At 43.2% G+C, this 15,796-nt stretch overlaps 2 protein-coding genes across 2 annotated transcripts; both read right to left on the bottom strand.

Annotated features, from left to right (window-relative positions):
• Positions 1–8,815: 8,815 nt before the first annotated feature.
• On the bottom strand, positions 8,816–11,090 carry LOC4342037 (uncharacterized). Its single transcript, XM_015788596.3, has 2 exons — positions 9,591–11,090; positions 8,816–9,408 (listed from the first exon to the last, which is right to left on the bottom strand). Exons 1-2 carry the CDS (start codon positions 9,820–9,822, stop codon positions 9,125–9,127), a joined length of 516 nt encoding a protein of 171 aa, XP_015644082.1. The 5' UTR covers positions 9,823–11,090; the 3' UTR covers positions 8,816–9,124.
• Positions 11,091–11,639: 549 nt separating this feature from the next.
• LOC4342036 (uncharacterized) lies at positions 11,640–14,778 on the bottom strand. Its single transcript, XM_015788595.3, has 6 exons — positions 14,236–14,778; positions 13,956–14,141; positions 13,688–13,843; positions 12,917–13,054; positions 12,693–12,822; positions 11,640–11,968 (listed from the first exon to the last, which is right to left on the bottom strand). Exons 1-5 carry the CDS (start codon positions 14,531–14,533, stop codon positions 12,698–12,700), a joined length of 903 nt encoding a protein of 300 aa, XP_015644081.1. The 5' UTR covers positions 14,534–14,778; the 3' UTR covers positions 11,640–11,968; positions 12,693–12,697.
• Between the last annotated feature and the right edge of the window lie 1,018 nt (positions 14,779–15,796).

Here is a 15,796-nt window from a genome sequence, read left to right as displayed (position 1 = left end):
CCCGCGCCGCCGCCTGCTGTCTGCACCGCCGTTGCCGCTTACCTCCGCCACTAGCGAGAGAGAGGATGAGTGAGAGAGAGAGAGAGGAGAGAGAGATGAGAGACTATGATAGGTGGGTCCCACATTTTTTTAATAAATAAAATGCTGACTGGACTGTCACGATCAAAACCACCGCGGATTGGATCGAGGGGGTAATTCGTCCGGTTTGCATAGTTGGGGGTGAAGAATGTTCGGTTTTGTGGTTAAGGGGGGTAATTCGGACGACCGCGATAGTTCGGGGGGGGGGTAATTTGTACTTTTTCCTTTTGGAAATCCCCTATTAAGGAAATTTGGTTTATTTTTTGTTCCATCGAAAAATGTTTCACCTAGTGTATTCACAATGTTTCACTATATATAGATTTAATGTTGCAGTGAACTGAAACATTCTTTCGCTATTTGCTGAAACATTGTTTTTATATAAGGTGAAACAACGTCCGATTTAAACGAGTGAAACATTTTCGATCTATTTAGTGAAACAATTCCGATATACTTGGTGGAACATCGTGCAACATTTAAAAAAATTCAATAATAAGCTAAAAATTTTTTCGTCGGAATATATCCATGTGTGGTCATGTTTTGAAGATTTAATTGCAACGAATTTAATGGTGCAATCGGATCATGATTTGGATAAGTAATTTAAGAGAAAAATCAGTAGTTTTGCACATAAATCGGACGCTGACGTCAGCACCCGATTTCACCCGCTCCCTGTCCGGCGAGCGACGCGTAGTCGCGTCCAGAAAACATTGTCGTGACCCAAGGTCACAGACAAGATTGGGGATAGACGGGAAAACCCCCTTTTCCCGCCTATCCTGAGAAATGAGCGCGAATACCAAATGAACACACACACTAAGTGACAAGACTTTTAGTATTCCAAGATATCCTGCCTGCTACAGGCTTTTTGTCTGCTTTATATAGTTCACAGCTTTACATGTGAGATTACAGTTGCGCCCTTTGTTGGGCCCACATGAAATTACAATTATGCCCTTGCTATATCAGCTAAACCTAAGGGCATTTTGGTACATTATGGAGGTCATTATAGTCTTTTGGTGCCAGCTAGATGAAGTGGTTGAGTGGTCCTCAGGAATATTCTCTTGGCATCTTTGTTGTCTAAGTCGCCTTCTTCATGATCAAGAGTCTTTTCCACCACCATGGGTCTTCTCCTCGACCGAGGGTCTTTTCCACCACCATGGGTCTTTTCCATGGCAAATAGTCTTTTCCAGTTCGACCACCCTTTTCGACTTATCCGGTAGCTGACCTGTTACTGACTTAGGAAACATTCAAAATGGATAATAAGACTTAGTGACAAGAATTTACTCGAACGGTATTTTCTGACTCGAATAGTGTTTTACCGTTTCCCTGTTCGAATGGCCATTTCCACTCGGATACTTAGAATAATGACTCAATCTCTCTCTACAGTGTTTTGGGCCGAATATGGAGGGACGGTGGTCACCCCCTGCTACAAAAAGCCCCTCACGGGTAAGGGCGATGTGTGTTTTCGACCGAAACCGTGTTCGAATCAAAAGCTAGGGGAGAACCGCCGTCCTCCTATTCGGTTGAAAAAACACTAGGATATAAAATTTTGAAGTTCGAAGCTGGTTATTCTTGATAATCATTATGCGTTTATTTGAACCGAAAAGTTGTGGTTCGCCGTAGCAAGTATCATTCAACTCGAAACATGAAGCACATTGCATTTTGAACACATGAGAAGTTGCTCTTTTCTCAAGCAACTAATTGTGATGATGAAGAGAAGGAAATACATTACGATGACACTTGTATTTTTTTCTTTTAATTTTTTTTAAATGGCAAAGAGAACATCGAGATGGCAGTTTGCGTGACTTCGTCGTCGAGTTTAGAAAACGACGTTCGAATAATGCTTCGAGCAGCATTAATTTTTGGCAAACCTTTAGACCATCTGAGCGTCAACTTATAATATGGAAAATGCGCTACTCAATTGTCTCTTACACGGGAATGCCTTCTCCTCTCAATGTCATTTTTCCTTCTTCTTTTCCTTTTTTAACAAGCAATCAGATGTAAATTTGTCGTGTGGTCTTTAATAAAACAGTTTCCGAATACTTTTCTGATACAAAATAGCTAAGGTAAAAATTTATTCGAAAAATGTCATCAAGTTGGCTTTTCTTCTCCGAAGCGTGCGGAGGGTTTTCTCGATTTGGTATCGAGTTGGATTTTCCTCTCCTCTCCGAAGCGTGCGGAGGATTTTCTCGATTTGCTATCGAGTTGGATTTTCCTCTCCGAAGCGTGCGGAGGATTTTCTCGATTTGCTATCGAGTTGGATTTTCCTCTCCGAAGCGTGCGGAGGATTTTCTCGATTTGCTATCGAGTTGGATTTTCCTCTCCGAAGCGTGCGGAGGATTTTCTCGATTTGCTATCGAGTTGGATTTTCCTCTCCGAAGCGTGCGGAGGATTTTCTCGATTTGCTATCGAGTTGGATTTTCCTCTCCGAAGCGTGCGGAGGATTTTCTCGATTTGCTATCGACTTTGATTTTCCTCTCCGAAGTGTGTAGAGGATTTTTCTCGATTTGCTATCGAGTTTGATTTTCCTCTCCGAAGCGCGCGGAGGATTTTCTCGATTTGCTATCGAGTTTGATTTTTCTCTCTCCGAAGCATGCGGAGGATTTTCTCGATTTGCTATTGAGTTTGATTTTCCTCTCCGAAGCGTGCGGAGGATTTTCCCGATTCACAATCACACAAGACAACTTTTTATACAGGTTCGGGCCTTCATTATGGATAACAACCCTACGTCCTGTTTATATGTGTTAACATCGAGAAGAAAAGAGAATCTTACAAAGGTGGTCGGTATTGTACACTTCAAGCAGCATGTTTCCTTTTATTTTCTTTTATTTTCTTTTTTTCTTTCTTTCTCTTTTTTTTCTTTTTTTTACACATAGAATTTCTTCAAGGAAATAGCATTCCAAGTGTGCTTTAACTCTTCTCCATCGAGGTGTGCCAGCTTGTATGCTCCTGTTTCTAACTTCCTTTTTACTATGAATGGTCCTTCCCATTTCGATTCCAACTTTCCAATAGCCACTTCATTGAGTGTTTTCTTGAGGACCAAATCACCTTCTTCTATTTGCCTGATTTTCACTCTTTTTTCATAATAGCTTTTGGTTCCTTTTGTGCTTTGTGCCATTTTGTCTAATGCTTCCACTCTTATCTCGTCTAACATTTCCAAGGTGATTTCTCTTCCTTCTTCTCTTGTTACACATTTTAGCAAAGGGGCAGTGACTCCACTCTTGTACAACTACCCTTCTATCACTTTGTATTTCCTTGACATTAACCGTATTCTTCTTGTTTCTTCTTCCTTTTCTGGAAGTTGTTCACGAACCAAATACTTCAGAATTGGCTCTCTCCAATCTATCTCGCCTTGTATGTTTTCCACTTCTCTTTTCTCATAACTTGGTTGAATTAACATATCAAAGAATGAATTCTCCAATGGTTGGCCTGTGGCGGCTGCTTTTGCAAGCTCATCAGCTTCCCCATTTTCTTCTCTTGTTATAGCTTTTACTGTTATCCCTCAAGGAAGTGTTTTTCATTCAGCCTTGCTTCTTCCAAGTACTTTGCCATTGTCTCTTATTTTGCTTCAAATGTTTTTGGAAAAGTGACCTGCCACCAGCTTTGAATGAGTTTTGATTATCAATCGTCGAGCCCCTAGTGCTCTTGCCTTTCTCATGGCTAATAAAACTCCTTCGTATTCTGCTGTGTTGTTTGTTGATGGGAAAACTAGCTTTGCGGAATATTTGAGTGTTTGCTTCATCGGTGTTTTTACAACCGCTGCTACCCCTGCACCAGTGGCATTGCATGCTCCATCAGAGTATACTATCCATGGTTTTCCATCTTCTTCCTTTTTGTCCACCTCATTGGGAGTCCATTCTGCCAAAAAATCCGCCAGAACTTGTGACTTTATAGCTGTTCTCGAGTTATACTTCAAATCAAATGGTAGAAGTTCCATTGCCCATTTTGCAATCATTCCTGCTACCTCCTTATTTTTGAATACCTCTCCTATCGGGTATGCTGACGGTATCGTTATGTCATGTGATAAGAAGTAATGTCTCAACTTTCTTGAAGCCATCACAATGGCATAAATCAACTTTTCCACTTCTGTGTACCTTGTCTTTGGCCCTTGTAAAGCTTCTGATACGAAGTAAACTGGCATTTGCTTGTTTTCTTTCTCTTGCACTAAGACTGCGCTTACTGTCACTGGTGTTGCCGCTACATACACTAGCAAAGGTTGACCTTTCGTGGACTTGCTAAAGTTGGCATATTCTGTAAGTATGTCTTCAAATCATCAAAAGCTTTCTGGCACTCGGCTGTCCCCTCAAATGAGTTTGCCCCTCTTAGGGTTTTGAAAAACGACAAGCCTTTCTCTGCAGATTTAGAAAGAAATCTGCTCAAAGAAGCCATTCTCCCTGTTAGCCTTTGCATTTCCCTTATGTTTTTTGGTGGCTCCATTTGGTGAATCGCTGCGATCTTGTCAGGATTTGCTTCTATGCCTCTCTTGGACACTAAGAAACCAAGCAACTTTCCTACTCTTACCCCGAAAACACACTTTTCCGGGTTAAGCTTAACTGAATATTTTCTTAAATTCTCGAATGTTTCCTGCAGGTCTTTGCCATGAGTGAGCGCCTGTTTGCTTTTCACCACAATGTCATCCACATAAGCTTCTACATTGCGGCCTAACTGCTTTGCCAATACCTTGCCTATTAACCTTGCAAAAGTTGCTCCTGCACTCTTTAAACCAAATGGCATTCAAATGAAACAGTAAGTTCCAAACGAAGTGATGAACGATGTTTTCTCTTCATCTTCCTTCATCATAAAGACTTGATGATAACCGGAGTATGCATCTAAGAAACTCATCAACTCGCAACCAGCTGTAGCATCTACTAACTGGTCTATTCTTGGCAATGGGAAGTCATCTTTTGGGCATGCTTTGTTGAGATTTGTAAAGTCAATGCACATTCTCCACTTTCCATTTGCCTTTTTCACCAAGACTGGATTAGCCAACCATTCAGGATGCATCACTTCTCTTATCACTTTTGCTTTGAGCAATTTCTCGAGCTCCACTTTTGCTGCTTGCTGCCTGTCTGTTGACATTCTTCTTAACTTTTGATTTTTTGGCTTGTACTCTTGCTTGATTGCCAAGTTATGTTCAATCAGGCTTCTATCTACCCCTTTCAGTTCTTCTGGTGACCAAGCAAAGACATCCATGTTGCTTTTCACTACTTTCAAGATTTCCTCCTTAACATGCTTTTCCAGATTTTCTCCTAACAAAATGTATTTTCCAGGATCATCATCATCTAACTGTACTTTCCTAGTTTTGCCTTCAGGAACTGGTTTCTGCAACTTAGAGTATTCTCCATGCTTTTGATCAACGACATGGACTCCTTTGACATTTGGCATTCCCTAAAGCTCAAACTTTCTTGCCGCCAACTGGCCACCTCGGACTGTTATCACTCCTCTTGGTCCAGGAAGTTTCATGCATATATAATTGTGATGTATTATTGCCTCGAAGATATTGATTGCTGATCTTCCGAGTATCGCATTATATTGATACGGCATGTCTACCACATCAAACACTATTTCCTCCTTCCTTGCATTGTTGCCTTTCCCAAAAACTATTTGCAAACGTATTTTCCCAATTGCATGTACTTGTTGTCCACCAAAACCTTGCAGAGGCACTCCTGCACTTGTCAATCTGTCTTCGGGTATTTGCATCTTTTTGAAAGCATCATAGAATAACACATCCGCTGAGCTTCCTCCATCAACCAAAACTCTTTGAACTTCGCATTGTGCTATTTCCACTGAGATCACCAAAGGGTCTTGGTGGGGGAAAAGTATTCCTTCCGCATCTTCAGGCCCAAAGGAAATTACTGTCTTCGAATGAACTGGTGGATTTGACTGATAGCTTGTCCCTACATGATTTACTTGTCTCACATATGCTTTTCTTTGTCTTTTTGACTCAATTCCCAAAGAAGAGCCTCCTGTTATGGCATTTATCACCCTTTTTGGAGCTTCTTCGATTGCTTCTAGATTTTTATGACTTGTGGTGCTTCTATAGCATTTTGCCCTCGCTGATCTCGGGCCCCCTCATACTTGTTCTCATATCGACTGACATGCTTTTCCACTAAGTAGGCCATGTGCCTACATTCCTGAGTGGAATGGCCTCCTGGACCATGAATTTGGCAAAACTTGCTATAGCATTCTTCCGTAGAATGACCACCTGGACCATGTGCTTTACAAAACTTGCTATGATCAAGCTGATATTCTTTTCCTCCGCTTCTGTCATTATTCCACTATCGTCCTCTACCTCTGCTAGAATTCCACCATTGTCCTCGGCCTCTTGCAGATTGCCCCCAATTGTCTCTTCCCTTTTCCTTCTCCATTATTTGAGTCATCTCCAATGAAGTTTACTTGTTTTTTCTGATCTTGCTTGTAATCGTTCTTGAATTTTTTCCATGGTTTTGCAGTGTTTTCTGCTTTTTGTTTTTCTCCTAAAGAAACTTGCTTGTTCTTCGTCTGCTTCTTTCCCAATAATGCAGCCTCTTCTGCTTGCACCCTTAGCTTATCTTCTTCTTCTCTTGCAAAACTTTCCATTCTTTCAAACAGGTCCTTTGCTGTCTTTGGCCTATTCCTTGCAAGATCGAAACGGAGAGGGCCAGGCAACAAAGCTCTTTTTGCTGATGCTATGAGCATCTCATCATCTACCTGCCTGATCTGACACCTTATTCTTGAAAATTTTACCATAAAACTTCTCAAGGTTTCTCCCGGCATCTGCTTCAGTGCGTATAGGTCATCTGCTTTTTTTGGCTCTTCATATACACCAATGAAACCTGCTCGAAAAGTATCTCTCATATGCTCCCACGAGTAGATTGACATAGGTGGAATGGTGGTATACCACGACAATGCCACTCCTTCTAGCATGGTTGGAAGTATCTTTGCTTTCGTTGTGTCATCTCCTCCGGCCGCTTCTACCGCCGTCTCATACACCCTCAAATACTCATTTGGATCTGTATCACCTTTGTACTTTGTGATGTTTGATAACTTGAGATGTATTGGCCAAGGTGCCATTTGCAGATTTTGGCTCAGGGGGCTCTAGGTATCGATTGCTCTCGCCGGTTGAAAATAGGATTGTGCTGATGCGAACTGGCCTATGCGGTTGGGGAATTGTGTGGCAAACTGGGTTATGTTTGGATTGGGCATTTGTGGAATGCAGTATTGCTCTTGTGTTGTTTCTGGTTGTTGTGAGTGAAAAGAGGGAAAGGCTTGATACTGTTGGTTAGGGTTTTGCATTGTCTGATCATGTGATGCTTGTATGTAAGGTATATTGGCTTGGCGTGTTTGTACTTGAGGGATTTGAATATGTGGAATTTGCATTTGTGGAATGTTGGCTTGGGTTTGGGGGATTTGGTTTTGAGGAAAATGGGTCTGGTTGTAGAACTGTGGTTGTGTGAGCTGTTGGGTTTGAATGGAAGGTAGATTTTGAGTAGTTTGCAAGGTTTGAGTGGATTGTGGATTTTGGGTGGAAAGTCGGTTTTGCACAGATTGTGGGATCTGAGTGGGAAGTTGGTTTTGAACAGACTGTGGGATCTGAGCGGGAAGTTGGTTTTGAACGGATTGTGGGATTTGAGTGGGAAGTTGGTTTTGAACGGATTGTGGGATTTGAGTGGGAAGTTGGTTTTGAGGAACTTCTTGCGTTGGCTTGTCAACTGGAGCATTCCCTACTTGGGGATTCTCTTTTTCCACATTTCCAACATTTCTTTGGATCTCTTTCCCGACTTGATTCGGTTGACCTTTGTCAGTGTTTAATGTCTCTGCCTCTCTGCCAGATCCTCCTGCTCCCATGGTTTGATCATGCAAAGCTTGAAGCCTTTGTGGTTCTTTTTGCAGTTCTTCATATTGTTCTTTGTTCACCATAATAGCCCCTTGTGCTTGCACCATCTCGGCGAGCTCTACTTCACTAGGCGGGTTTTCTCTTGTTTCTTCTCTTGTTGGACCGGCAGTCTTTCTGCCTGGCATTGCTTTCTCCACTCCGGTTTGTGCTGATTGTCCAGTCATCTCTTCCCACTCTCTTTCAAGTGCTGCTGCTGCGCTTGCAAAAGTGTCGGTGTAGCGGATTGGCACTGACTTTTGCCTTTGGGAACGTTTCATTTACTATTCAAGCCCACTCCAAGGATACTACACGTCCCCACGGACGGCGCCACTGTCGTGACCTTGACCCAAGGTCACGGACAAGATTAGGGATAGACGGGAAAACCCCCTTTTCCCGCCTATCCTAAGAAATGAGCCCAAATACCAAATAAACACATACTAAGTGACAAGACTTTTAGTATTCCAAGATATCCTGCCTGCTACAGGCTTTTTGTCTGCTTTATATAGTTCACAGCTTTACATGTGAGATTACACTTGCACCCTTTGTTGGGCCCACATGAAATTACAATTATGCCCTTGCTATATCAGCTAACCCTAAGGGCATTTTGGTATATTATGGAGGTCATTATAGTCTTTTGGTGCCAGCTAGATGAAGTGGTTGAGTGGTCCTCGGGAATATTCTCTTGGCATCTTTGTTGTCTAAGTCGCCTTCTTCATGATCAAGAGTCTTTTCCACCACCATGGGTCTTCTCCTCGACCGATGGTCTTTTCCACCACCATGGGTCTTTTCCATGGCAAATAGTCTTTTCCAGTTCGACTACCCTTTTCGACTTATCCGGTAGCTGACCTGTTACTGACTTAGGAAACATTCAAAACGGATAATAAGACTTAGTGACAAGAATTTACTCGAACGGTATTTTCCGACTCGAATAGTGTTTTATCGTTTCCTTGTTCGAATGGTCATTTCCACTCGGATACTTACAATAATGACTCAATCTCACCCAATCTCTCTCTACAGTGTTTTGGGCCGAATATGGAGGGACGGTGGTCACCCCCTGCTACAACAAACATATCTTTAAGAAATGCTGATAAGAAAAGTAAATTTCATCCTATACCATACGTATCAAATTATAGTATCAAAATTGTACAATAGACCTTGATTCCTATTTTCCCTCAATTATATATGCTTCTCTTTGTCTAATCAAATGAGGGCGTGAGCAACGACAACTAGAGATACGCCGAGGAGATGAATAACCAGGAGTGCACACACAGCAGCTACCACAAACCGCAGAATCGTCGATGGCCGCACCCGAAGCTCAAATACTAGCTTCTGATTCTCTGTCACTGTCATCTTCAGGTAACCATCGTCGTCGTCTGCGGCAGCGTCCTCCTCGTCGTCGTCGTCAGTTTGGGCATCATCATCGTCGTCAGCTTGGGCAGGAACAGCTTCGGACGCAGGCGGCTCTTGCACCGGACGCTCCAACCCTAAAACGAATAACACCCAGTGAGAAACTACACAAGCACACGATGGATCGATCGATACAGGCTAGCTCAGGACGACGATCCGTGGCGCAAAATTGCTCAGATCAGAAACAGGATCAGAAGCAGAAGTAATTGATCAGAAGCAGACGATAGATGATAGATCGATACAGGGTCAGGATTACTACCTGAAGGTGAGGGTTTGGCGTGGATGATCCTCCTGAAGCAGAAGTTGGAGCAGGCGTGGTAGGGGTTGGAGGCGTTGATGCAGTGGGGATGGACGCGCGACCACCGATGATTATCTTCCCTGGACTTCACGATCTGCCGGAGGCAGTAGTCGGAGCACTCGTGGTACGGGTTCGACGAGTTGACGCAATCCGGCCGCGACTTCCCCGGCGGCGGCGGCGACGGCTTCTCCATCGGACCCACGATTAGCTCCGCCTTGCCCTAGATGACGATTAGCTCCGCCTCGCCCTCGTCGGAGACCGCAACGCGTGTGAATTGGGGTTTGGATTGAGCGAGGTGGTGGGTTTCTCTATTTGACTTCATTATTAGTATTATTCTCCTCCTCGTTTGCGAGTAAGATTCTAACTGGGCCGAGCAGGTGATGGGCTTGCGGGCGAGGCCCATTTATTTTTCTCGAGCCGTTGGGCCAAGGCCCACTCATCGCCGCGACCGCGATATGTGCGTCGTCTTCGCGGCCGGCGAGACTGCGCGAGGAGGAGACGGCGGCGGCGGCGGCGTACGTACGATGCCGGAGTTGAAGACGGCGAGATGCGGAGCCACAGGTAGTCGTACAATGCTCCTCGACGGAGAGTCGAAGAGCTCCTCCTCGTCTCGTCAGCGTGGCCCGGATTGATCTCCAGTTCTCCACCGCCGATGAGATCGACAAGCACAAGAGATTCTCCCTTCGCCGCCGCCGGCGAACGCAACGACAGCGGCGGTGATTGGCCGGAGGTGCGATTCTGAAGTGCGCCCTGCACAATACGGGATTACGGGTCCTTTCTGCGTCGACGACGCGCGGTCGTCGACGACATCGACGGTCACCTATCTGATTGGAAAATGGAAATGGTGGTTCTAGAGAAGTTCTTGTCTGCTTCCAGTCAGCACTCAGCACTCAGCAGTTCGGAGATGCTTGTGCTTCAATTGGTCTATTGAAATATACTCCTATGTAATAACCAAATTAACCCGAAAGCTTAAGTTGATGAGTAGAGACGGGTAATTCACTAATGTTGCAACACTCATTCTCTCACGCGAAACGCTCTAAATCTTAAGCGTGGAATAGGATTAGGCTGCAAACTTTTATTTGATAATTGCGTGTTAGTCAGGATTTGAACTCAAGATGCTTAAACTCATGAAAAAAGGAGGACGGCTTACTTCTATTTTAAAGCGTTCAACAATTCAACTCAAAAAGTTTCAAACAAGACAACTCATCAACCAACCTCCTGAAGAATTCTACCAAGTTGGCAAGTTCCGCTCCACAATCTTGCATATTTACGTCAAATTCTGTATGAGTAGAATTTCATCACCTGTCTCCCGGATCCCAATTCTCTTGGAACAGACACATGAACTTGCAATTGTTCTGTTTTTGTTTCCCAGGTTCTTTGATTGGTCGTATGGTTCGGTGCAGTTTTTCACTTCTGACGCCTACTTTCTTCACGAAGGTTTTGAGTAGCGACCTCATTTTCGTCCTTTTGTCGCCTACGTGTGAACCATAAATATAATCAGAACGTGCAACCACCCGTTTTGTTGAATGTCGATCACATCATCACGCACATCAGCTATGCTGCAAACACTGGAAAATTCTCCTTTTTTTTCAGGTCAAAAGACATTTTCAGGCACGAATTGGACGTCTCAAACCAAACAACTGACGAGTCTGAAAATTCCAAGCCCCCCAGGCATTCCTCATCTATAAGTAACATGACGTGTACAGTAGTACTGAATACTGATGATGCTGTATTATTCTGACCAAATGGCTCCATCTCCATTCTAGAAGATTCACAACCAGACCCTGCCAACCAGAAAGAGCAGCCATACTTGTCAAAGAGTTGATATCAATGATGGGTTTCCCTTGTTCATTGATGATAAAACAAAAGGGAAATTAATGGCCACATATCTTGGTTCAGAAGAACCTCCCTGCTATAACAAACATCGATCCGCCTATATCTTTTTATATAACAAATATGGACAGTGATGGAAAGAAAATGAATGAAAAAACTGGTTTGTGGACCACTTGGTTGGTGACAAAATTATAACTTATATAAGCAGGCAATTATCTTACAAAAAGAAGGGGGAAAAAAAGAAACAACACGCTTCTATTTTTACAATCTTCACGGAATAAATTATACTACTAGATCTAGAATATGGGACTCTTTTATAGGAGTGAATGGCGGTAAGAAAGTGTGTAGAAAGTACATGATAATACAGCAAAGATTGTGATGCTGCAGCCACAATAAAAAGCGGAGCCGATGGAAACACAGCTTCTATTGAAACCTACAGGACTATTGTCGGGATATACTTTTTTTTTCACCATCATCATCTGGAGAGGAAACCTTGTATCGCCAGCCTAGGACCACAAAAGGAGATACTGTCAACTAAAATAATAAAAAAAGAAATCACTTGTATGATTAAAGAAAATCTGCTGCTTATGTTCATCAAGTTAATTTTTTTGTATCCAACTAATATCTTTTTTTCCCCTCAAAATCATTGCAGATCTACAACACACTGGATTAGCTGGCTAGGGGAAAGAAAAACATATGTTGACCAGATGCTTACAGCTCATAAGATTTTTCAAAGCTTGACCAAAGAAAACTAATACGAAAAACTTTTTTTCCGTCATATGTCTTGCCTTACATGTTTGTAATCAGCACCTAAAAAATACATATAAGTAGTTACAGAGCTTCAATGGTTTTCTTGGGATCATGTAAGTTGATGTGCCCATAGCTAGGTCATGACAGCTGAGTTACTAGTTGTGCACAATGAAATCTAGAAACTTGTTGAAAGATGACAGATTTTTACTAGATGATGCATGTGACTCAAGAAAAACGAATCTGACTAGTTGACAATATATAACTACTAAATGACAATGTTATTGAACTAGTATCTTTCATGAAGGGTTACTTGGTCCAAAAAGTTTAGCTAGATGAACTTTACAAGTACCAAATCATGGCTTGATAACATGCCACCCATGTTAAGTGAAATATGTTCAGTTAATATACACATCAAACCAATGAAGTACAGATAACTTCAATGCGCAAGGATAACCGAACATAAAAGAGAATTTTCATTACCTTATCTACCTGTCACCCTTTCTCTTACAATGTTCCCCACACTTGTGGTAGGGATTGGACGCATTCACACAATCAGGATTGATTTCTCCTGTTTGCTCTGCTTTCACAACAGCTTTGCCCTTCCTTGAGTCTGTAAACAGAGAGATAGTAGGCATTAAAATGTCTGCCAAAGCTCTCGTATATATACACATGCCATGATAACTCATTGGGTTAACTAGATGTACCTGGTTTGCTTGTATCTTTCTGACCCGTTTCATTCAAATGATCAAAGCAGTATTGGGCGCATATATGGAATGGGTTGGACGCATTTGGGCACCTCGGATCCACCTTCCAGTTCTGCACAACAGAGATCTCCTTTCCCCCTGTAGGCGTAAACAAAACCAATTAAGAATGGCAGTTGAAGGTACAAAATATAATCTGAATTGAGCATATTCAGGATAAGCAAGTTGGTAGCATCATTATCATAATGCCACCATTCCATTCGAAATTCACAAGATTAAGACATGGGCCCTTTTATGGTACCAACAATTGTTTGTAGGTGATCCAATTCTTTCAAAGTAGTGGAACAAATCATTTAAGATTTTCTTATAATTTTGCATTTAATATAGGGAGGAACATAATAATTATTACAATAATGTAATAAAGCAAAAGGGTGTTGCTGCTTCTTTCCCACCAACAAGCACTACATGAACTGCGAAACATTATGGTGAACAGATCTTCCCATGATCATGGTTGGTCCCTTCAATTTTCCTTTCCCGTAAACCAGCAAAACTCAGTCACATTTCTTTTTTCCAATTTGCTTCCATGATACCAATCACTACATTTACAGTGCATATCAATTTGTTTGTACCATTAGAGGCATTTAAGGGATATGTTTAGTTAGGTTTAGGGTTAAAACAACTAACCATTTATCCCCTAATCTACACTAACATCAAAATTGGGGAAGCTAAGAAACCATAAACAATCAGCAGTGGAAGGCCACTAGTATATGCTACCTTTCTTGCGTGAGGACGACTTCTTAACAGTCTTATTCTGCTGACCCACCTCCTTCATCTTGGCAGCACAATGCTCAGTGCATTCATGGAATGGATTGCCAGCATTTGGGCACTTAGGATCCACCTTCTTGCTGCTCCCCGATCTCACGCTGCCATCTGCGCAACCATCCAACAATTGTTATGACAGATAATACAAAGAACAACAAATCCCAAATATGATGTTACCAATCAGTAGCAAGTAACGAATCGAGCAAAGAAAGACAGAAACCTTCAGAGGAGGAGGAGCGGCGCGAGTGGCGGGAGAAGAGGGACATGGGGGACTTCCCGCCCTCCGACGAGCGGCTGACCTCGGCCATCTTGGCGGCGCAGTGCTCGGTGCAGACGTGGAACGGGTTGGGCGCGTTGGGGCATCGCGGGTCCACCTTCTTGCCGTCGCCGTCGGCTCCCTCGCGCACTACAGCACCAAAACCCAAATCGAATCGAATTCTCATACTTTCTTCTGAAAGTTGCTGCGAAGAGATGGGGGGCAAAGGAAGGGAGGTGCTCACGGAAGACGTAGAAGGGGAGGCCCCCGGATCCGCCGGCCCTGTCGCGGCGGCGCGGCTTCGCCTGCAGCTCGCCGTCGCTGTGCGTGCTCCCGTTCTGCTCCGCGATTCCGTTCTGCGCCGCGGCCGTCCCGTTCTGCGGCGCCGCGGTCCCGTTCTGCGCCGGTCGGGAAGACGGCGGCGGTGGGGGCGGCTTGGCGGTGGCGGCGGCGGGAGCAGGGACGGGGCAGTAGTCGGCGCAGCGGTGGAAGGGGTTGGCGGCGTTGGGGCAGGCCGGGTTGACCGCCTGCCGTTCCTCCATCACCGGCGGCTCTGCTGCTGCTGCTACCCCCACCAACCCAACCCCTCCTCCTCCTCCTCTTCCAAGATCAAAATCAACCGCAGCAGCAGCAGCAGCAAGGCAAGAAAACCAGAATAAATAAGGATGGTTTGACTTGCGAGATGCTGGTGCTGCAGCGCAGAGAATTCCGAGGACGAAGGGTGTGATTTGAAAGGAGGAGGAGGAGAAGCTGGGGTTGGGTCGTTGGCTGGGGTGGGAACTCGATCGGGAGGTTGACGACGACGAGGAGGAGGAATTAACAAGGGAGGGAGGAGGGCGTTGGAAATGGAGGAGGAAGGGAAGAGGTCAAGTCGCAACAACTGCTGTGGATGGTGGTACTGGTACAGCCGCGGCGCCAAACGGTCAGGCCGGTCCAATCTGCTCGCCTCGTGTAGTCGTCTTCATTCTGTTTTTTTTTTACTATATAAATTTCATGCGTAATCATTTTTTTTTCCTAAAAGTATATAGGAAAAATATTATTGGTACCTAATTCAGATTTCAGTTGGGATGATGGACTTCAAAGTTTCTGCCGAGCCATATATATAGTTTTCTTATGGCTCGGCAGAAACTTTGAAGCAATTAGAAGTCCGACTCTCATCTGAAATGAGCATGAGTTTTTTTAAATGATTTTTTATACTATGCCTTATATTTTTAAAAGCGAATGAAATTATAAACCGACTGAAATTACTAAAATATTAGTAAAAACATATTTAATTTTTATAATTGCAGGGGAAGAGATTTGGTGCATTCATGTTTATACTCGTCAAGACGTATCAATACGAAATCAGGTTTAAGAGAACCGTAAAGACGCACACCTTCCACCTGTTCTTAATTGTATATTTATGAGGATCATTAACAGCATGACAGCTCTGCGCAGTAGAGCTGGTTGCGGCTATATTACGTACCAGTACTACTTACCAACGATTTAGCAGTGTTGCGGCTGTGCAGTCGTAACTCGTAATACCATTGATTTTCCTTGATTTTATCAGCAAATTATACAAGAAACGTAGTATGATGATATTTTTTAAATGCGAATTTAACGATACAACATACACAACATCAAACAAACATAATACTCCCCCGTCCCACAATATAAGGGATTTTGAGTTTTTATTTGTAAAGTTTGATCACTCGTTTTATTCAAATTTTTTTTGTAAATATAAAAAACGAAAAGTTGTGCTTAAAGTACTATGAATAATAAAGTAAGTCACAAATAAAATAAATAATAATTTCAAAAAAATTTAA

This window comes from Oryza sativa, chromosome 6 (assembly GCF_034140825.1).
Source record: "Oryza sativa Japonica Group chromosome 6, ASM3414082v1".
NCBI lineage: Eukaryota > Viridiplantae > Streptophyta > Magnoliopsida > Poales > Poaceae > Oryza > Oryza sativa.
The sequence above is the reverse complement of the archived record's forward strand: the minus strand, read 5'-3'. Positions and strand labels throughout refer to the sequence as shown.